This window comes from Thermobia domestica, chromosome 11 (genome assembly GCF_964235325.1).
Source record: "Thermobia domestica chromosome 11, izTheDome1.hap1.1, whole genome shotgun sequence".
NCBI classification, from domain to species: domain Eukaryota; kingdom Metazoa; phylum Arthropoda; class Insecta; order Zygentoma; family Lepismatidae; genus Thermobia; species Thermobia domestica.
Window position 1 is genome coordinate 140,697,096 of NC_137464.1, and position 23,495 is coordinate 140,720,590.

Sequence of the window (23,495 nt, forward strand, 5' to 3'; positions counted from 1 at the left end):
TCGTAGATTTGGTAAGAGTAGATAAACGGCCATCTCTAGATTCACCTGATTCAACCGATGGAACACTTGAACCGTCACTTGATGATTCCATTAGTTCATTTTGTATTTTTATATTAAATTAAGACGTGTATTAGAAAGAAGGCTTATTTAAATTTTTTACAACAATTAACGATGACATCTTTCTCATTGTTGATATCGACAGAAATACCGAAATCGATGATCAATTATTGTTAAAATTTTAAAATTAATACAATCAAGAATATTATTGATAGTCTATCAACTGTGGAATTCAAAGTGCCGTGATCTACATCTTAGAACAAGATCAAAAGTCACAAAAGAAGAAGACAAATGTAACACAGTTAGATCCTTTCACATCAGTCAATATCAAGAGCGATTATCGTTTTTGTTTGGAACTTCTCAATTACTGACCCAATTTGGGAACTGTTTTCACCAAATTTGTCAGTAGATCATCGTGAACAACACACTGTCACTCTAATATCACTAATGGAGATAGTTCCCTTCATTTCAGGAAGCTTTTGGGAAAAGACCTTTTAAAAGGCACACTATAACTCGACAAGCAACTCAACAAGCGTATCTGTAATATACTCTATTTTTACTCTGATCTTTCTATTAGAACTGGAAATGACACACAGCAATCACTTCCGTTTTTAACCCTAATCATTATAGAAAGAAGACGTATGAACCAGTCTTTGGCAATCAATTAAGCGTTTTAAGAATATACTTAGTCTCTGCTTTATTATCTTTAGTAGACCGGAACTATAGAAACCGATCACCTCTGCTTTCAAAGTTAATAGTATTAGAGCAACGGTTGTAACGATAACCTGCTTCCTGTAATCGATTAATCATCCGAGAACCCATTTCTTTTCTATCTTTAAATCTCTACTAAAATCGGAAGTGGAAGAAATGCACTATTTCTGCTTTGATAGAGCAAAACTAACAAGAGCCATGTTTCGACATTGATTGTTATGCAATGAATACGGTACCAGATTGCGAGTAGCGGTTTTCTGCACTCTAATGAAAAATCCCAAAAAATATTCCATCTTCACTTTAATCTTTCTACTAAAACTCGAATTGGTCTTACTACTTCCGGTTTGAATATTTCAGAAAATCTCACACCATGAAAGATAAAATTCCTTCACAATTTGTACACGTGACATTGCTAGTTGTCACGTGGCATTGACATGTCGACTAAAAACAGGGAATTCGTGTTACTATTCGGTTCAAAATCTCTTGTCGTCGCGAATTCTGTCGAGGAATTTGAAGCTTAAAGTATACAAAACGATAATCATGACTGTTGTTCTGTAAGACTGCGAAACATGGTCACTTACTCTGAAGGAAGAACATAGATTGAAAGTATTTGAGAACAAGATCCTGAAACGAATATTCGGACGTAAGAGGAACGGGAATGGGGAATGGCGGAAACCTCATAACAAGGAACTACATAATTTATATGGTTTACCCAACATTGTTAGAGTCGTCAAGTCTAGGAAGCTTAGGTGGGCGGGCCATGTAGCTAGAATGGAAGAAAGTAGAAACGCTTTCAAAGTCGTGATTGGAAGAATAATCGGAAAACGACCTAGGAAGACCTAGGCGCAGATGGGAGGATAATATTAAGATGGATCTCGCAGAGATTAGAATCCAAAGTAGAAATTGGATGCAGTTAGCTAAGGATAGAAGTCAGTGGAGAGCTTTTGTGAACGCTGCAGTGAGTCTCCGGGTCACGAGTTAGTTACTTACTTAGTTAGACATTGCTAGTTGTGTATACTGCTGATTGTTTACGCCATCTAAACAGATTAAGGATTTCACCCTTTCGACTATTTCCTGCTGAGCGTTGTGATACAGTTGGAATTTAAAGAAGTTCTACAGTACGGACAACTATACTCATATGTTAGACTCCTGACTCGAATAAAAATAATCGTTCTCAATATTTTTAATTCAATATGAACTCTCTCTCTCTCTCTCTCTCTCTCTCTCTCTCTCTCTCTCTATATATATATATACAGGGTGTTTCAGATAAAACGTCCAGTGCTTATAAATCCGAAATGGCTGAGAATAAAAAGATGAAACAAAAGCTGAGATAGGAAAATGTCATAGGCCGCATCACATGGTGTTGTTGTGGTGACCCACAGGGCCCTCCTTCAAGGGGGCCCAGGGGCCAACTTCAAATTTTCAAATAGGAACATGTATTGAATCATACCTCACTCAATAGTACTTGAAAAACGAAACAACTTTTGTAGGAAACAATTTTCGATTTGGGCCACCGTTTTTAAATGGCCGCAAAAAGTGGGTCCTATATCAGATAAAACGTCCAGTGCTTATAAATCCGAAATGGCTGAGAATAAAAAGGTGAAACAAAAACTGAGATAAGAAAATTTCATAAGGCACATCACATGGTGTTGTTGTGGAGACCCCCAGGGCCCTCCTTGAAGGGGGCCCAGGGGCCAACCACAAATTTTCAAATGGGAACACGTAATGAATCATACCTCATTCAATAGTACTTGAAAAACGAAACAACTTTTGTAGGAAACAATTTTCGATCTGGGCCGCCGTTTTCAAAATGGCCGCAAAAGTGTCCTGTATCAGATAAAACGTCCAGTGCTTATAGGCCTAAATCAGAAACGGCTGAGAGTAGAGAGATGAAACAAAAACTGAGATAGAAACGATGATAAAGCATATCAAGTGGTGTTGTTGTGGTGACTCTCAGGAAACTCCGTGAAGGGGGCCCAGGTGTCAACTTCAAACTGATACTGGACTTTTTGCGGCCATTTTCAAAACGGTGCCCCAAATCGAAAATTGTTTCCTACAAAAGTTGTTTCGTTTTTCAAGTACTATTGAATGAGGTATGACTCAATACGTGTTCCCATTTGAAAATTTGAAGTTGGCCCCTGGCCCCCCTTGAAGGAGGGCCCTGTGGGTCACCACAACAACACCATGTGATGCGCCTTATGACATTTTCCTATCTCAGTTTTTGTTTCATCTTTTTATTCTCAGCCATTTCGGATTTATAAGCACTGGACGTTTTATCTGATATAGGACCCATTTTTTGCGGCCATTTAAAAACGGTGGCCCAAATCGAAAATTGTTTCCTACAAAAGTTGTTTTGTTTTTCAAGTACTATTGAATGAGGTATGATTCAATACATGTTCCTATTTGAAAATTTGAAGTTGGACCCTGGGCCTCCTTGAAGGAGGGCCCTGGGGGTCACCACAACAACACCATGTGATGCGGCCTATGACATTTTCCTATCTCAGTTTTTGTTTCATCTTTTTATTCTCAGCCGTTTCGGATTTATAAGCACTGGACGTTTTATCTGAAACACCCTGTATATATATATATATATATATATATATATGGGCGGATCCAGGATATGATCAAGGGAGGGGCTAGATCATATTTTGCCCTTTTATCCAGTGTGAAGCAGGATTGCAGCCCATTTTATCCAAAATCAAAATGTAATGAAATCTTTGAGTTTTACGTCCCACGCTTATGCCGGTTAGGCTAAAGGAGACGGTGATGATGAGTGATGAATGAAATGGTGGAATGAAGAAAGTGGGAGAAAACGGGAGAACCCCGAGAAAACCGACGCACACGGTGTTTGTCCACCACAAAGTTCACTTGGCGGGGGCTGGGATCGAACCTGGGACCCCAAGAACCAGATGTGAACGCTCTACCACTGAGCCCCGCCCATTTTATCCAGTCTATACCTGAGCATCAAGGGGGTTATAGCCCCTATAGAGCTCCTTGGATCCGCCACTATATATATATATATATATATATATATATATATATCCCATTCTGATCTTCGGGAGGTGACGACTTGGGAAGGACTATTGGACGAGAAAGTAACAACGTGGACAAGATACATAGGGAAAGAAAAAAAACATGCAAGAGCAGAAGGTTTAGGATAAGGTCATGAAACATAAAAGCACCATGCCACAAGGAGGGAAATTAGAAACTCTTAAAGAGGAAATTGAAACAAAATAATCTAGATTTGGTAGGAGTTTGTGAAGGTAGATAGGAATTTAATGGGGTGTTGAACAGCGAAGGTTATAGAATGTTTAATTCGGGTTACGAAAAGGGCGGTCGTAATTGGTGTAGGAATAATTTTTGATAAGCGATTAAAAGACAAGGATTAAAAGAAAGTAGAACGTGTATGATAGAGTTTTGATATTAAGACTTAAAGGAAAAACGAAGGATCTAGTAGTGATACAGACATATGCATCGACGACTTCGCATACAATTGAAGAAGTAGAGGGAAATTATGAGAAAACAGAAGAAATTTTAGACAGGGAGACGAGGGGTGCATGTGGAATTGTAATGGGAGATTTCAAAGCAGTTGTAGGAGAAAAACAGGAAGATAGTGTCGTAGGAAAATATGATTTAAGCGAAAGAAATGAAATGGGAGAGAGAATGATGAACTTCTGTAGACAGAATTCACTAGTAATTGGAAACAACAGGTTCAATTAGCACAAGAGAGGAAGGTATACATGGAAATCCCTAATAGACGGTAGAGGATATCGTATAGACTATGCTATGATCCAGGAGAGGTATCGGAAAAGCTTGAAGAACAAGAAGACCCTTCCTTGGGCTGACAATTTCACTTATCATAACCGTGTGCTGGCCGAAGTATATATTTAGCTGAAAAATTTAGGGAGAAAAAAAAGTAGGTAACAAGTTGTTGAACACTGAAACGTTGAAAAACGAGGAACTAACAAACCTTTTGTCGAGAAATTCGAAGAAAAATATTCAAACGAAGAAAGGATAGGTGCAGGTAGGAACAGGCGGTGGAAACATACTAAACTCTGTATACAGAAGGCTGCAGAAAAAGTAGTAGGTTACCGCGAACACAAAACGGCTAAGAAAACATTTGGTTAGAGAACAGATGTTGGAGAAAGTGAGAAAGGAGGATGTGGAAACTGGTCTATACGGAAGAGGGCAGAAAACTGTACAGGAAGCTAAACAATGAGTTGCGAAGGGAAACAGACAGAGCAAGAGAATAGTTTCATAGAAGAAAATGCGAGGACATAGAAGAATTAGAAAGAGCTGGGGAATCTGAGGAAATGTACAAGCAGGTGAAATCTATGGAAATGCGGAGGAAACAAAAGGTATTAAGATGGCAGTAAAAAATAAGAATGGAATGGTAGTCAGAGAGAGAAATAAATTATTAGCAAGATGGAAAGAATATGTTGAGGACTTGTATGAGAGTACGGATAGATCATGTGGCCTAGATGTTGAAGTAGAGAATGAAGTAGGTGAGGATGATAAAGGATTTGGAAAAAACTATATCAGAAATGAGGAATGGAAAGGAAACCGGGATAGATAATATACCAATCAAATTCATTAAGAATACAGGGACAAGGGCAAGAAAGAATTCTTCCGACTGTGTAATGACATATACGATACAGGAGAGTGACCGAAAGACTTCCTGAAGACGGTCATGACACCGATCGTTAAGAAATCGAACCGAAAAAGACGTTAAGTTAATAAACTATTGCTTCCATATCTCACGCAGCAAAAATTTTGCTTCGAATTCCGAAGAGAAGACTATATGGGGGAACAAATAAAGAAAAGTTGAAGAGAACAGTTATGGCTCAAGAGAGGTAAGGGCATAAGAGATGAAATTGGATTATTTAGAGCGATCGGTAAAAGATTTATAAAAAGAGGGAAGAGGAGCATGTTGTATTTATTGATCTAAAAAACGCATTTGACCACGTAAATTGAGAAATGTTGTTGGAAGTTTTAAAGAAGGTTGGATTGGAATGGAAGGATTGAAGACTCATAAGATATTTATATATGAACAAACAGGTAAGTGTTAGAACAGAAGAGGAAAACAACAAATTGCGTTTGCTTCTCTTAAGGAGAAATTGACAAATCTTCCAATTTTACAGTATCCTGATTTTAAAAAGCATTTCATAATAACATCAAATGTCTCAACATTTGCGTGCGGCGCAATTTTGTCACAGGGTGATATAAGCAAAGATCTTCCAATCGCGTATGATAGTAGTTTTCAATAAAGCGAAGGGAGCGTATTCAGCAATAGAAAGAGAACCGGCGGCACTAGTATGCGCTAGCAAAGTTTTAATACCATACATTTGCGGAACAAAAGTAACTTTCCTTACAGAATGCAAGCCGCTTACGTGGATTTTTAGAGTTCAAAATCCAACGTCTAGACTTTTGAATGGAGGATACATTTAGAAGAATATCAGTATGAAATTATATATAGGGAAAAATATTTAAATACAAATACTGATGCCTTGTGACAAGTATATTTCTTAGACGTTTTTAGGAAAGAAGACAGGACATTTAATGTGATTCGCAACAGAAAGAAAACAAAAACAAAGTTTTAGAAGAGTTCCATACTCAGATCATACGTGAACACATAGAAAAGAATAAGTGTTATGAAAAAAATAGAAAATGGGTAATTTCACGGGAATGTACACCAAAAGTGCATTTTCTAAACTTATGTGTTTCGCTTGTTTTTGTCACCCATATCTTCGATTGGAGTCTAAAATTATGAATGCTATATAATTTGCTGCAGTTTGTAAAGTGCTGAACTGACAACAGTGCTGATCCAATATGGCCGCTCTGTGAGACAAGCTGAAAGGCATATCGACTGACATTTAATTATCGATCATTCATTTTATTGAGAAGAGAAGAAAAAGATGTTTACAATTTTGAGGGCAGAGTACCGTATTGTGTACCACTACATATGCGAATGTTGTCTACTTTCAGCTGTTTAAGTGGTATTTCATATTAGAAAACTGGTCTTGTGCTGTAGTGTGTGTCACGAAAAAAACTCATTTTTCCCTGCTGAAAGTTAGTTATTGCATGTAACGGTTTAATACTTTCAATTTTCCTTCTTGATAGATAGAGCAACTATTTGCCGTGATATTGATTTGGAAACTCAAATAAGCACAGACTTACAATTACTGAAGTGTATGTAGTGTGCGTCACGGGTAATGTGTTTCACGTTCAAGCATGTCGAAAACTGCTGTACAACGTAAAGCAGAACACGGAAAGGCTCCGTACGTCCGGAAATAATGCCGAATTTCGAAGAAAAGAGACTCAAAAACAGAGAATTAGACGTGAAAGGAAAAAGAAGAATATTACTATTGAAGAGAAGGAGCATATGCGAAAGAAGAAGAGGGAAGAAATGAGAGGATATCATCAGAAGAAGAAATTAAGCACAGCTATTGATGCTATGTTAAATAAACAAGTACCAGTGCATCTTCACCTAACAAAGTGTTTTCATCTCGGTGTTCATATGGGAAAGCTATGGTTAAAGTTAAAAGAAGCGTACCTCATAGTTCCAATAAGCGTAAGGTTGTTGTTAAACAATTATTTGAACAGTTTGCACCCGACAATAAAAAGCCAGCCAAGACACTAGATCAAAGTTCATCAAAAATGGCAACTGAAGAAGCAGTTATTCAGTTTTATTTAAGCGATGCAATATCTTACCAGGCACTAGGACTTACAGATTGTTTAATCGTCAGAGATTCATTCGGCAAACAAAATTTTCAAAAACGGTACTCGTTCCTAACACTCGGTGAAACAGTTCAAGAAACAGTATCCTGATATAGAGATTGGAAGATATAAATTCTGTGAACTTCGGCCGAAACACGTCTGCTGAACGCGAACACCACCAAATCTTTCTGTGCATCAATCACGAGAATGTTAGATGACTGTTAAATCCATGTTCATTTCTGTCAAACAGCACAAATAATCTGATTTTGTCTCGTAGTGTGCGACGATGAATCTGAGACCTGTATGTTTCATACTTGACAAGAATGTGGTGAATTACCAAAGTTCGTTTCGCTTCTCAACTCTACTCAACCAATGGACACAAATATGGAAATCCCCTATCAACAATAGACTACTGATGAGACTGGCAAAGTGCCGAAAGAGAAAATGTCAGGAACATTAAAGGAAGTGATGAAAAATCTATAGAATAAACTACCCGTTTTTTAGAGGATGGATTTATACTGCGTCACCAGGCAAATTATTTTAAAATCCTGAAAAAAATTGGGTTGATTTAGTTTGTCCCACGGTTATGCCTGCTAGGCTAAAGACGACGTGCACCTACTGATTATAGTGGAATTCTAACTACTTTGGTCCTTCAACTGTACCCTCACCGGGAATCGAACCCGGAACCAGGCTATCCGAAATCAAGCGTGCTAGCCACTAGGCCAAGCAAGGGTTCCGTGAAAGAAAATGTACCGGAAAACACAGTGATAATGATGCAAATAAATTTTAGTGAAAACTACACATTTCCGAAACATGCTAAATCCTTTTTTGGTCACTCAATAAGTATATTTGAGATTGCTCTTTCTCGAATACCTTTAGACATATAGCTCAGTTTCCTATCTTTTTTAAAGTGCGTTTTGGTTTCTAACAAACATTATTGAAACGAAACTACTGCAGGTATCGATAGGCATTTGAAAAAATAAAAGAAACAATATGCTTATTGAAACACCAAAATGCGTTTATTTATTTAACGAACAACAAATACGGCTCAGAGGCCATTTTACACTAAGGAAAACATTTGGGAAAGTGTCGGCCAGAGTGGATTTGCTAGGTACCATCCCGGCATTTGCCTGGTAGGACTGAGGAAAAAGCAAAAAAACCGTCAGAATGGTCGGTAGCGGTATCGAACCCACAACCTCCCGACTGTGAACCAACGCTGTACCAACAGAGCTACCTCAGTAGCGTGTTTTGGAAATACATTAAACAGTTGTACGAGGTACGATGAATAACAAATTCAAACAAATCAATAAGATTCCAAACAATAGGAAAATTTAAGTGTTGTCATTGAAGGAAGTGTAATGTGCGTCACAAGTGAACTGTAGTGTGCGTCACAGAGAAATTCTATTGTCATTTGTTTACTACACTGAAGTGCGAATGAAACGGTGGTTGTGAGAAAACTGCATTCCTTCTGGAAAATGTTTATGTACAAAATACATTTTGTAAAGTCATACGGAGGAAGATTTCCTAAATTCAAAATATGAGTAAAATTTTACTTCCCTTTCTGTAGTGTGAGTCACGTTTTAGTGTATAAATATAACGTGGTATTTTAATAATTAAATACAAAAATACCAATATGTGGAAATTATAATATGCCCTTTCAATAATCATATTTAGTGGTTTGTATTTAAAAATCGTTACATTCATTACCATAGTTAAGGTTTAAAATATACGAGCATGTTCCCTTGTAGAGTGCGTCACGCGTGGAAATAGCCAAATATCTTTCCTTAAATAATATTGACATTAAAGAATGGCCAAAACTAAAAAATGTTGAAGATTACATAAAAGAGTGCAAAATTTGTAAAAAGAACAGAAAAACACAGCAAACAGTAAAAATGAAGATGGCAACTACTCACACTTTTTATACAATATTCGAAAAGGTCTGTTTAGATATAGTAGAGCCTCTTCCTGAAAACTTCGAACATAGCATCATCATCATCATCATCATAGGTATTCTGCCTTTATTGGCAGGTGACTTGCCGCAGCTGAGAAGCTTCCATGCTCCATTCACTTGTTCTATTTCCCCCCATTATTTTATATTTGACACAGACCTCTTCGTTCCAATCACCATGGCTTTTGTCTTTCTAATATTTATTTTCATCCCATATTCTTCAAAGCCCTTTCCTATTTTTTCTAACATTTTATTGATTTTCCTTTCAGATTCTGCAAGAAGCGCCATATCATTTACAAATTTTATGCATCTAATCATTCTACCTCCTACCGAAATACCATCATCATCACGTAAACTCTTTTTCACTATCTCTTCTAGATAGACATTAAATAGTGTTGGCGATAGGCAGCATCCTTGTCGAGCTCCCCTTCCAATTGTACTTTCTTCCGTCAGTTCTTCCCCTATCCTAACACTTACTTGTTAGTTCATGTATAAGTTTCGAACATAGGAACAAATATTTATTGGCTGTACAAGATAACCTTTCAAAATTTGTAATTGCAATTCCCATACCTTCTCAAGATGCTGATAAAGTCAGCAAAGCATTTATCAAAAATACAGTGTTAAAATTTGGAATTCCTCACAGCATATTATCCAATTGCGGAAATAATTTTTAAGTGATGTTTTCACGCGTATTTGTAAATTGTAGCTGTTCCATCTAAGAAAAGACCTAATTTACGTAAGTAAAAGTAAAAACTCCCCATTTTAATATTTCATATCAGACTGTGACTTTTCACTACACAAATTGGCAATTTGATATGAAAATTCAAAAAAGTATGAACATTTATTCATTGTTATTTTTTCTTATTCTTATTTTTATCACCTGTTATGCATCTTGAGTGTTTTCAGAATTTACTTGAAATGTCATCGTATATATTGTATATAAAGATTCGGGGTTCATTAGAAGTTACTGTATTTAACACTAATAATATTTCTGGAATCAATGTTAATATTGTATAAGACGAATCTTATTCTCTAACATGTTGATAATGTGCCAACCAGGAAACAGCAGGATATAAGGTAACTGAAGGGTCACACATTTGTGATTGCATATTCATGTATTTTCATAATATTGATGTTTAGTAATATTCTCTTTCTTAAGATAATATGATAATGTACACGTGTGTACATCGCGCAGTGAGAGGCTGGATCACTAAGTCCAATTTCAAACTCTTTATGATAAGCCTCTACGTGTATCCACGTGTTGTCCGAAACTCACATGATAATTTGATCTTTGTTATTACAATAAATTTATATATTAGGTGCAATACAAGGTTGGGCACATCCCGGGAAGGATTCTTCTAAGCATTAATTGTACTTTCATTAATTGAATCTGGACAACAATTGGACTTAACTAAATTCTACTTGAACAACTGTTAGTAACATTTTATAAAACTTCAATAAAATTTCACGCTAACCAAGAGAAGATCCTTGTTATTTTAATAAACGGAAAAGTTACATAATCGTACATCATCTTTACACAACCGCTGTATTACCCGCCTGTCTTTATAAATTTACTATATGCCCAGCCTTTTCAGCATTGTAATGCGCATGGAAAGAAAGTACGTATACGATGATCAATCGGCTTAAAACGAAGCCAATGTTAGCAGGTAAGAACAAAACGGGCACAAGATGTTTTATTTGTGGACGGAAGCTAGCGAGTGCGTCAACTTCTATGTATCTTGGTTGTACGTTAAAACCTCATGGAGAATCCCAGAATGGTATAAAGTAAGCTGAAGCCGCCTTCAACAGCAAATGGAACATATCTAATTGCTGATATACTTATATGAGTATTCGTAACCAGTTATGAACTCTATTCTTCTTAGGTTGTGAGATCAGGATGATAGTCAAAAGAGATAGAGAAAACCTAACAGCCTTTAACATATGGTGTTACGTACTTATTTTAATAATTCCTTGGGTAGGCAAAGAAACAAGCCAGAATATTCTGAAAAGAGTTAGAGAGAAAAAAAGCTTGCGAAAAGTATTACGAAAACATACAAATAACAGGTTTGGACATGTCCCAGGACGTGATGGGCTACTTGGGATGTTGATAGAAGGATTTATAGATCGTAATACTTTTCCTTAAAAATCGACGGGGTTTTGTGGTTTTTCGAAGAAACACGTCATTTCCGACGTAAAAATGGAAAATTTTACTTGTCTTACTAGATACATGCATACAGGATGTTTAGAAGGATTGTTACGCACTGATCATTAAATAGTATAGTAGTAAGAAAAATCCCTTTCTGTGTACGAAAATTATGGTAATAACAACTCCCTTATCCAATATGTCAATATTAACAGTAGAAACAATTGGCAGTTTTAATCAAAACAATAATATTTAGATAGTTGCGCCTACCACGAAGACGTCTTAAACAGAGATAGGAGAGTGGACGATTCTCAGATGATAAATGAATTTGTGATTTCATTAGTATTAGAGAAAATATTTAAAGGTAAATTGATGAAGCAACTAAGTCTATGCCTTAAGCAAGCTGAGGGTGAATTAGTTAAAATAAAAATATTACTGAAACAAAATCTCTGCATTAAATTCTGTTACGTTAATTCACCTTGGATTATTATTATACCCTCTTCACCTCACCAAATTTGTCTTTATGTTAGGATTCCCGACTAATTCTCTCTTCTTGCTATTCTTTTACCATTATTAGCAGTTTGTTCTATATTTATTTTATCTATTAAATGGCTTTCTTTACTGACAACTTTAAAAATAGTTTAAACAACAAACTCTACTTTTCGTTATACGTATTCACTAATGTTATTACTGGATCAACTATAGCCGACAATTTCCTTCGTGGAATTAGCAAATGTCCGCCTTCTGAGTTTTCGTTCGACTATCACATTTCCTTGGACACACATTGTGGTCCACAAGTACAATATTTGCAAAACTGATAATGAAATTATTTATTTCAATTTTCCATTTTTGTCGGATTGATAAAAAACAAAACAAGAAAATTTCGTTGTAAGAGAAAATTGACTGAGACACTTGATTTACTCGTATAAAAGCGAACATGGTCAGGTAAAAGAGGACATTGAGAATTCTAGCTTTATGTGAAGTGGAAAAGATGTGTTAAATTTTCATGTACACTTAAGTTAGTTAATCACATATGTCGTTGTTAAAGACATTTATTAATACTGTATATTCAATTAATAATATGCCATTCATTTGATTAGGTAATATTTTATTTAAAAAATAATAAATTTATCTTACCTTCCACACCTTTAACGTTGGGTCCGTAACTTCAAGTTCTTGCAGGAACATTTCTATACTTCCATGCTGAATACAGTAAGAAAAAACTGTTTCGAAAAATACATCAGAGTTCACATTATAGTCCCTGATATGTTGAAGCGCTTTATGCAGATGATTATGACGCATATAAAAGTTCAACAAAGCTGTGTGACTTCCATACGTCATTAAGTAGTATTCGCATTCTTCATAAAATTTATAGTTAAGAGCGAATGTTCCGAAGCTTTTATTCAAATTATGATAATAATTCACTTTGCCGAGTGTAATTTTCGACAACGCGGCTAAGGAATGCATAACTGTGAACGCTGGAGAGAATATTCTGTGCATAGGTTTTCCAGTCTTATCGCTATCATCTTGCACTTTCAATCTAAATGAAGATTGGCAGGTATCTAGCTGAATCTTCTGAATTCTATGAAATAATTTTCTGTCAACAATGAAAAGGCTGCTCTCTAATATATGAATAACATCATTCAGTACCAGGGGGTTACGCATTGGCCTAACGTCACCAGGAGTAACAGCCTTCAAGCAATAGGAAAACTTTTGTCGTGCTTCCGACCATCTTCCAGCATGAAGACAAGTTTTACCCCATGCTGCCCACACACCAGTTTGGTCTAATCCTCCTTTTGTTGAAACTTCTAAAGCTAAATCCCATAATTCTTCTTCCATCAAACGGTCTCGCAGACATCGAATGGTATGATTTTGCAGAAGCTCTGAAGGAATAAAAGCTGTGTACCCATTTTTCACTAACAAGTTAATTAAGTCTACTTGACGAAGAAACACGTCACAATCGCTTATACCATCTCCTATTCCTTGCTCTGCATATTTCATCTTTGCAGCTAACAGGAGGGATCTGAAAGAGAGATATAAAATTGTCAAGATAACTTTATATAAAATTTATATAACGAAATAGTAGCTAAGGTGGCAGAGCTTCTGTCTTACAAGACAAAAATATAAAGTTTAAATAAATAACTTTACTTTCAATTCTTACGATCAAACGAATCACACACGTAAGAAATTACATGTAGTTTTCTTGTTGTTCAGTAGTACTTTAATATCTAGGTTGTGAACATTATGTATGAACGTGAAAAATTAAGACAATGATGTTATTTGAAGCAGAGTTTGATATAGTGAAACTAATGCCCGGTGTTCATTGCTTATAATATAATGAAGTATGATATTTAAAATTCGTCCTTTTGGTGAAAACTGCATTATCCAACAAGAAAAATTATCAAACAAATTTAAGATCTCTAACTGCTCATCAAAACAGAAACTTAGTACTGAAATATGATCTATATAGGTTACTAATTTATCAAATAAAGCATGGCCTAACACAATTAAAAGACATGCCATTAATCCTACACCTCCATTAGAATAATCAAAAGGAATAGAAGTAAATCTCTACATTCTTCCATTTCAAGAAAAAGCTCTATAATCTCGACAATTATTAGAAATTGGAACTTGCGTATAACTTCCTACTAAATCAATATTCGTTACATATTTTGCACCCTGAAATTTCAACAAGTCATCGATTTGATTTACTTTTAGTTCTTTTATTTTTACATGCGAATTAAAAATTGTCAGATCCACTACCACTCTCATTTTACTAGTGTTTTTCTTTGGAGCACAAAAATTGGATAAGAATGTATCGAAACACATGTTTCTATAACTCCGTATTTTAACCATTCATCTATTTGAGAATCAATATGTTCTTTAAATTTGTAGGGTAATATATATTGCCTCTTCACCAAAGGTTCATTCGTATCTACCTCAATTGTGTACTCAAACTTATTGCAACGACCAGGAATATTCTTTAAAATTTTCTTATGTTTTAATAACAATTTGAACAACCTTTCTTTCTCTACTTCAGATAATTTACTTTCATTAACATTTTCCCGAATTTCTGAAACAGAAACAAATTCACTGTCTGACTGATTAACATTAGCACTACAAACTGCAACTCTATTTAACTTATTAGAACGCGATTGTTGGATTTCGTTATCAATTTCCGAAATTTCCTCTAAATAATATTCAGGCAAAATTTATCCTGACTGGCAATTTCTGAATGTAAGTAACCTTTTTATTTGCTCCTCATTACTACAAGAATTTCGAACTTTAGTGTAAACGTGGTCAGTTTCAATGACATGATTTATCCATTCTTTCTAAATTACGTTTTTCACGAATCAAATTATTTAGTATGGGAGATTCTAAATTTAGCTTTCCAATCTCAAATAAATATTCCGATTCATCATCAGTATCACTAATGACATTTACATTACTTTTATCAGCTTCAGAAACAAAATTTACCTTTTGCTGCTTTTCATTTTTGGTCAATATTTTAGTAAGCTTAATGCTATTCTCTGCATTACTTACTATAGGTAGAGTTACAATTTCTCCTTTCTTTTCAACAATGACAGAATTACTACCAAAATCTATGTTAGCCTTAGAGTGAGTAAGGAAATTTCTCCCCAACAACCATTCTGTATTTAAATCAGAAACAACTAACACGTACGTCAAAAGCAAATTCCCTATTTCAATACACAATACTGTTTCATCTTGCACCTGTTTCTTTTCTTCCCTGAAAAATCTACCAAAAAACATGTGGGGTAGGTCACAAGTGAGGGTGGGAAATTACAGACGCTATTCGTTTCAATGTCTCCAAAGTTAATAATTTAACAGAAGCTGCAGAGTCGCATAAGGCAACAATATATTGGTTTAAAACCTGTACAATTATCTCAGCTGATCTAGATTGATTTTCTAAAATTCGGTCATCATCGCTACTCTCCGATGAATCAACATCTCAATTGACCACATTTACTAAATATTGTGGATATATACGGTTTTGGAACATATTATTTTGGAGATAGAGCAGAAGTGGAGGATCGACAGAGAGAACCACTTGTACTCTTATCACAGTACTCAGTCAACTGTGAGTCCACTCCAGGAGTAGATCTTGGAAGATCTAGCATTATCCAGTACAACCATTAACTTGGATTATGGTTGAACAATAGTCGGTGAACATAGACTATTCACAGCACGTGAACCCAGAACGTTCTTGGAACAAGATCTGGACATTCCTTGTGAGTATGTGGAGAATGATGAGCGAATAAGAACTGTCAAAGAAGCAAGAAAGGTAGCGTACCAAAATTTGCAAAAACGGTTTAAGTCTCACAAGAAGCAGATCGAGAAGAAGTTTTCTCAACCTAACTTTGACATTGGTCAAAAGGTATGGATTTGTGAGATGCCGAGAGCAGGCATTCCAGCTTGTTTTGGGAAAAGATTCAATACTCGTGGAGTTATAGTGGAAAAAATGAATAGCAATTCATATAAAGTAAAGTATGAGACGAAGAAAGGGCAACAAAAGGTTGACACGATTGATATTCGGCGTTTAAAACCATTTATTAGCGCGAATGATGAAGATTCTGATAAGCAAGATGATAATTCGGATTTAGACAGTGATGTCTAAAAAGAAAAAAACCAACGCGTGAGAAAACCAAGAGGTTTAATGACTCAAAGACTACATCACAAAAAGTTAAAAGTTTTTTTTGCGACGAGAAACACGAATAAGATTAAGTATATAAGTTTGTTTTGTTTGTTAGGGATCTGTAGACAAAATGTTTTTATCATTGGACAGCGAGTTGGACCGCTGTTTATCAACAAAAGTCCGTTACCGAAATCAAAGGAAATTTTAGTTTCCATCTGAAAAAATCCCTGAACTGGTAAACATGTTTTGTTTACAGAATTTAGAGTGATTAGGAAAATAGAGATTTTTTTTAAAATTAGAGATATGTCGTAAATTTGTTTGAATTGTTGAATAATCCAAGGTACGCATATAACGTAAATTAAATAAATAAAAACATAAGTATTAACTAAATAAAAGAGTTAGAAAATTATTAAAATAAATAAAATAAATTCAGGTAGTAATTCTAAGTTTCAATTATTTGCAGTTAACATCATGTTCAAGATTTTCATTTTTCAAATACTATTGATCAGTATGGGCATAGCAGAGGAGGAACAACAACAGATAACGTTAACGGAAATTGGATTAGCTTTGACGCAGAATGCATATGCCGTACATGCTACAAATATGGTGTTTACTACTGTAAAGATGCATTTGAACTTCCAAGAATCGGTGCCAGTACATGATAAGTGTACTGATGCATACGAAATTCTTAACGATTATGCTGTAAAAGAAAAAGAATTCAGACAAAACATAATAAATTTACCACCTTGTCATTTTGTTTATGAAAATGGAAAAACTAGGTGTAATAATAATCATAGAAATAAAAAGTTCATATTTTCGTGGTTACTGGATTATCGTCTATTGGTCTATCGACATATAACCTAATACATAATCAACAGTTGTCTCATTCTATTGATAAATTAAATAAACACGAAAATTTATTAACAAGTGAAATTAAAAATCTAAAAGCGTCATTTAATAATGAAATTTCTGTAGTCCATTGAATTGTAGTAAAAGTGCAACATGTATTGCAAGATTTTAAAAATAAAATTCAAGAGCTATATTGTTATTTACATCAATCCCAACGCAAGATAATGGCAAATTTGTTTGCTCATCTTGTGCAGGAGAGGGTAAATAAAATAGTAAATAGTATATTAAATAATCAACTAACATATCATATATTATCTAATGCTGATGTTAAAAGGTTAATAAGTCTTCATGATGTGTTGAAGAATACTATTTATAGGTCAGACATTGGGATGTTTTACCAAATGTCTACCGTATATTTAATAAAATATCATTACGAAGAAAACAATATTGATTTAATATTAAAAACTCCGATAATATTTGATACTAGTATTTCAATCATGTATGACATAATATCTATGGGCTACTTAATAAATAATACCAGAATATTTTACGAATTACCGGAAGTAGTTTACTTGGCGGAAGGTAAATATCATTCATTAGATAAAAATAAATGCGAATTTAAAAGTTTTCTGTATTTCTGTGAAAGCATAACTATGGATAATGAGGCAAAGTGTCTGAATAATATTATTTTAAATAATTCTTTGGAAGGATGCCAGCAGAATTCTGAGAAATTTTTGGGGAATGTGATATTCAGATATACACACGCAGGTGTGATGTATTCTTCTGTTGAAAAGGAAGCGTACATGACAAAAGTGGGTGTACATCAAGAAGTTACTTCCACAAAACTGGATCAAACTAAATCTAAATCAAGTTTCATAAAGTACGATATATTTGACAACATAATAATAGGAGAGCTGGTAATTCCAACTAAGAGAATAATACACGTTCAAAATAAACATATTAAATTGATTGGAAATTGGACGGAGAGACAAGTAAATTTTTCATTACATACGCAGGAGTTAAATAGTTTAACCGAAAAGTTATTGAAATTAAAAGTCGATACATCAATCCCAGAACTACATCTAAAAACAGATTATATTATATATGTAATATTTGGAATAATCATAGCATTAATTTCAACGACGTTATTGCTATTAGTATTGTATTGTAGGCTTTATAAATCAATTCGGCAGTATAAAGTTCAAAATCAAGAATAATAATAATAATAATAAATAATAATAATAATAATAATAATAATAATAATAATCAATAAGTACTAATGAAGTAAGCATATCATGTAAATCGATGTTGTATGTGCCTTGGGTTGTGAAAAAAAAGATTTGCATTTTTGGATATGAAGAAGAATGGTATTTTTTATAAAAGAAAAGATTCTAAGTTGCAATAAAAACCTGAAAAGGAATATTTTATTAGTATATGAAATAATTGGTAACATGTAGAAATACTTACCAACAGCATGTGGTAGTTACGAGGCGAAAAGCCTAGGTTATTTGATCCTAGACAAAACTAGGAGTAGTCTATTCGAATTGGTGAAACGAATAAGTTTTTGAATAAGAATAGTTGCGCGGTACTAATATGGCAAAACTCAGTGTTTTGGTAGAGAAAGAAAAGCAGTAGACAATAAGCATAGTAAATAGAACATCATAGATAAAAATAGATGCGAGCATGTAAATAGATAATAGCTAGGTTATATAACAGCATAATATTAGTGGAATCAGTAGCTTAAAGCTATGAAAAACAGCAAAAAGTAGAAATAATTGTCTATTAGTAAAAGCTAGACAAATAGACAAATAGTAAATATTATAGATGCTTACTAGATAAGTAAGCTTACGAATGAAGAATAGAAGTCGTAAAAAGTATGAAAAAGTCGTTAAAAGAAGTAAAAAGTTTTAAACGAAAAGTAGAAAAATAATAGATAATAGACGAGAAATAGTCAAAATAGAATACAGTCATAATGCATCATGTCTATAATTGTCCTTAAGTTGTATGTAAACAAGTTATTTTAAGTTAAAATTCATTTTTTAAATTCAAGTTTTTTTAAAAAAAATGAGTAAAAATTATTGATTCATTATTGTTATAGAATAATCAATTGGCATATCGATTATTATTATAATAATAAGTTAAAATATTCAGTTCATTAGTTAATTCCATATTCATGTGTAGAGAAGTAACAACTTGTAGCGTTTCGGTTCACTGTAAGTTACTACTTACGGTGGATGGAATCGCTTGTCTCGAGAGAGAGAGAGGAATCCGTAGTTATGGGTGGAGCTTCTAAGCCAAGATGGCTGATCCATAGCAACAAGCCACGCCTACTCATGAGAAGTTACTCTCATTCACGACGATTTTTGATGCAATATGAATGAATTCAAAGTATATAGAACTTTGTAATGTTAAAGAATGACGGAATAAACATCAATAAAGATAGTAGTACCTACATATAACAGTGAAATCAGTAGTAAAGTGTATTTAAATACATAAATATGCGTGAAAATGTAGGATTTTACGACTTTGAAAAAAAATGAGAAATACGGCGTTAAACGAATTAAAATGTAACGAGGGTAACATTTTAGTATCTGAATAGGTTACATAACTGTTAGAACACTAGTCATTGTTCAGAATATGCATCAATTGTGCATTTTATAGGGAATAATGAACAGATTTAGAACATTAATACTAGGCCTATGGTAAGATTACGTAATATTTTTACGAAAAAGAACCATAGACAAAGATTTAGTAATATTAGTTTTTAACATAAATAAAAACGGGATTTCACAACTAGTTATTTATATTTACAGGCAATATGGAGAAGAAGTCTATGATAGTTACTATTGCATTAACAACTTTAACCGTGTTAGTACTAGCGACGTTTATAGTTATAGTGTATTTAGTTATTAAATTACGTAAATTTAGTAGGAAGAAAGAACAGATAGGAAATGTTGAAAATAAAAATAAGGTATGCGACGATGTTAATCACATACAGCACTACGATTCTATTCCAATCTATGCACTAGTTAATAAAAATCACACTAGAAAACACACTAGTAACACAGGAAATAATTCAGATCACTATCCAAAGCACAGAGAATTAGCACAAAATAACTCAGATGTAGTTGGTACACAAGAGAAGTTCCACAACACCAAAATTCAGAGTGATGCACTACAAATCACGAAATTATCTAATTTTGAGACGGAAAAAACGGATGAACATTTATCCACAAACTCGAGAAGTGAAAAAGTTTATGTACGTCCGTGTGATATCTTAATTTTGTGAACAATTTTCAAATTTTTAACGAAAAAGTGCGGACACGATTTCATGGTCAACTGTAAGTATCGAAGCGACGCGACTAATAGGAAACTACGTGGAACTTTCTCAATGTCATTGCCAAAAACTTTGCTGAGCAATCAATCTATGGCAAGGAAGTTACGCAGAGTTGCTAACTGTACGAATAGGAAAGATACTAACAGTGAAGTGATTGTTATATTTTCAAATTTTAATTGTGTTGTAAAAGTCATGCAACGAGATGGAACGTTGTTTCTGAATATATTACTGTATCATGAGGAGATGAAGAGTGTATAATAAAGTGTTTTATGTTCATTAAAACATCAGTGGTAGACACTGATATTGGTGAAATAAGTGCAGTGGTAACAAACACTGTTTTGGACTTTGCTACTAAACGCAATGGAAAATTTCGAGAACGAGAGAATAAAAAGTATATGTATGTGCGTTTGAGAGCGCAGGAAGTAACAGATAGTTGCATGTAGTTATGTGTATAATCTAATAGATGGCAGGAGCCGATACTTTTTATAAAGACTCTCGTCAAGATTTTTTTAAAAGAATGAATGTAAATAAATAAACGATGTTTGACAGATTTTCTATGTATGATAAATGGTTAAATTAATATGCATATATACAGGGTGATGGACAAATATATTTAATTATTTTTGTTTGTATTTTATACCAAATATTTTGTCAATTTCTGTAGAGAAATTTATTCGTGAACGCAGTTCCCTCGTTTTGAAGGGGGGTTTTGGAACATATTATTTTGGAGATAGAGCAGAAGTGGAGGATCGACAGAGAGAACCACTTGTACTCTTATCACAGTACTCAGTCAACTGTGAGTCCAGTCCAGGAGTAGATCTAGAAAGATCTAGCATTAACCAGTACAACCATTAACTTGGATTATGGTTGAACAATAGTCGGTGAACATAGACTATTCACAGCACGAACTATTCATCGTGGTAGAACTTCAACATCCAGTCCAGGCAGTCATCTATTAGCAAGGTATGTGTATCTCAGCTATGTACGAGTTATTCGTGACTAACTTCTTAGATGCTTACGATATGTGATCTGACGCATTATGCACAGTCTACATTAACAACATTAACACATGATATTTCATAGAATACAAATATTTAAATGAAAGTTAAATTTGTGTGGTTTTTCTCTGTTCCCACTTCGAACCTACTCATCACAGATGGTGAGTAGTAGCGATCTTCAACCGTCACACATTGATTAATCCCCATACAATTTAGGCACGACGGTTGGAGGTTGTTAATATTTACCAATAACAACAAGTTTCCATTGAGAATTTTGTTTGAGTGCATTTTCATTTTGAATACATTGATAACCAACTACATTACCAACTCGCGTTGGAGAGCATACTTAGTTTAAATTATGTTCTTTATTTTGCGAAAACATGACTTTTGGATTAAAATATGGAAATTGTGGTGCAGATTGATAATAAGAGGGCATTAACTGCTGTCTATTCATGACTTCATTATGGTTCCTGTTTACAAAACTAACCTTTTCATTGATTCGGCATTGCTTGATCGTAATTTCCATCATAATTATCAATACTTTTGCTTCGAACCTGATCGCTATTGTTACCTGTAACGTGATCGTACTTAGGGTTTTTCTAACGAAAATTTTTCTTGTTTCCATTTCCCTTTTGGTTTGATCCTTTAAATTTTCCTTCACCTTTATTCTCACGGTTATCATTTTTAAATTTACCCCTTTTGTTATAGTTCCTGGCATTGCCTTTGACTTCATCTACCTGATTACCTCGAACCGTTCTACCACGAATGTTATTCCTATCTCCGCTGTTCCTACTGTCGTAATACAAAGCTTCAGGATTTTGTATAGCAATTAAAAATGAAGTAAAATCTAAATTTGGAAACAATGCTAACTGTCGTCTGTAAGAAATGGGTAACAATTGCTTAATTGTGTTCACAATCAATGTTTCCAGTATGGAGGACGACAAGCCACGTATCTTATTAAATGTTTTGGAAACAAAATCGGTGATAGTACCGTCGGTTTTCGGATCAAACGCTTGAGATTGTAACACTGACAATTTACTCGCAATAATTTGTTCGGTAGCAAACTGAGCTCTAATTTTTTTGTAAAGTCCGAGAATGAGCGGAACCTACCTAATCTTGACTTATACCATTCACATGCGTTACGTATAAGAATGAATTCTAAAACATCTAAGTGTTGAGATTCTCGTAAATCTACAGCATGTGCGGAGTTGTCAAACTGCTCTAAGAACGAAGTTGGTGACTCATCGTCGTCCAAAGCTGAAAATTTAGGGAACATTTCGATGTCACCATGGCGTAATATTCGCCGCTTAGCGTTTTTCACATCACTCCTATCTGATTTTCTTATTTTGATTCGGTTTTTCAGTTTAGTTATCTCACTAAATGACGAAGAACTAGATCCGTTTGATTGGAACTGCTACTTTCTTTCTCACTCTGCTTTGACTTATTACTACTTCTATCGTCATGAAATATATTATATCTACCTAACTTACTTTCACGAAATAAAAAGTCACGTTCATTTCTGTCTTTATTAGCACTCTCAACTAAGGAAGTTAACTGCGTTTGAGTTTCATCCGCTTTTATTTCCAATCCTGACAACCTATCACATATTGAAGCAATAACCAGGCTCACATGTTAATTAGATCTATGCCTTGCGGAACTGTATTTTGTGATAAACTATCAACTCAGTGATGTAGCATAGCAACATTTCTTTCTAATTTATGTATAGTTTCGTTCACTAAAACTAGGGTCTTTTCTTTATTTTCTAAATTACTTTCAAGGTTACTTACTGACTCCTCAATACATTCAATTTTTTCTAACGCTTGGTTTGTCTTCTCTTCACATGCGCCTAAATTAACCGTAATAGTGTGGAGCTCTTCGGTGTTTGTCACTGTTTTAGCTAATATATTCCCATACTTGTCATTTCATGTTCATATTATTCATTCATCTCTTTACATATTTGTTCATACCTAACCAAACATTCCTCTTTTACCAATTGGAGTTGTACCTCGAACCTATCGTCGATTTGTTTTTTTGTTTCCTCACTCATTTCTGGTATTTTACTTTCCAATGATTCACGCAAA

The 23,495-nt window shown here is 34.4% G+C and overlaps 1 protein-coding gene across 5 annotated transcripts in view; it reads right to left on the reverse strand.

The window, feature by feature from the left end:
* Sptz (zinc finger FYVE-type containing 26 spastizin) overlaps window positions 1–23,495 on the reverse strand; it is a gene marked incomplete in the record, with an annotated part of 1,794,825 nt that overhangs the window by 260,682 nt on the left and 1,510,648 nt on the right. For all 5 annotated transcript variants that reach the window (XM_081731160.1, XM_081731159.1, XM_081731161.1 and 2 more), the window contains 1 exon segment: window positions 12,714–13,599. In XM_081731160.1, coding sequence (XP_081587286.1) covers window positions 12,714–13,599 — 886 coding nt within the window.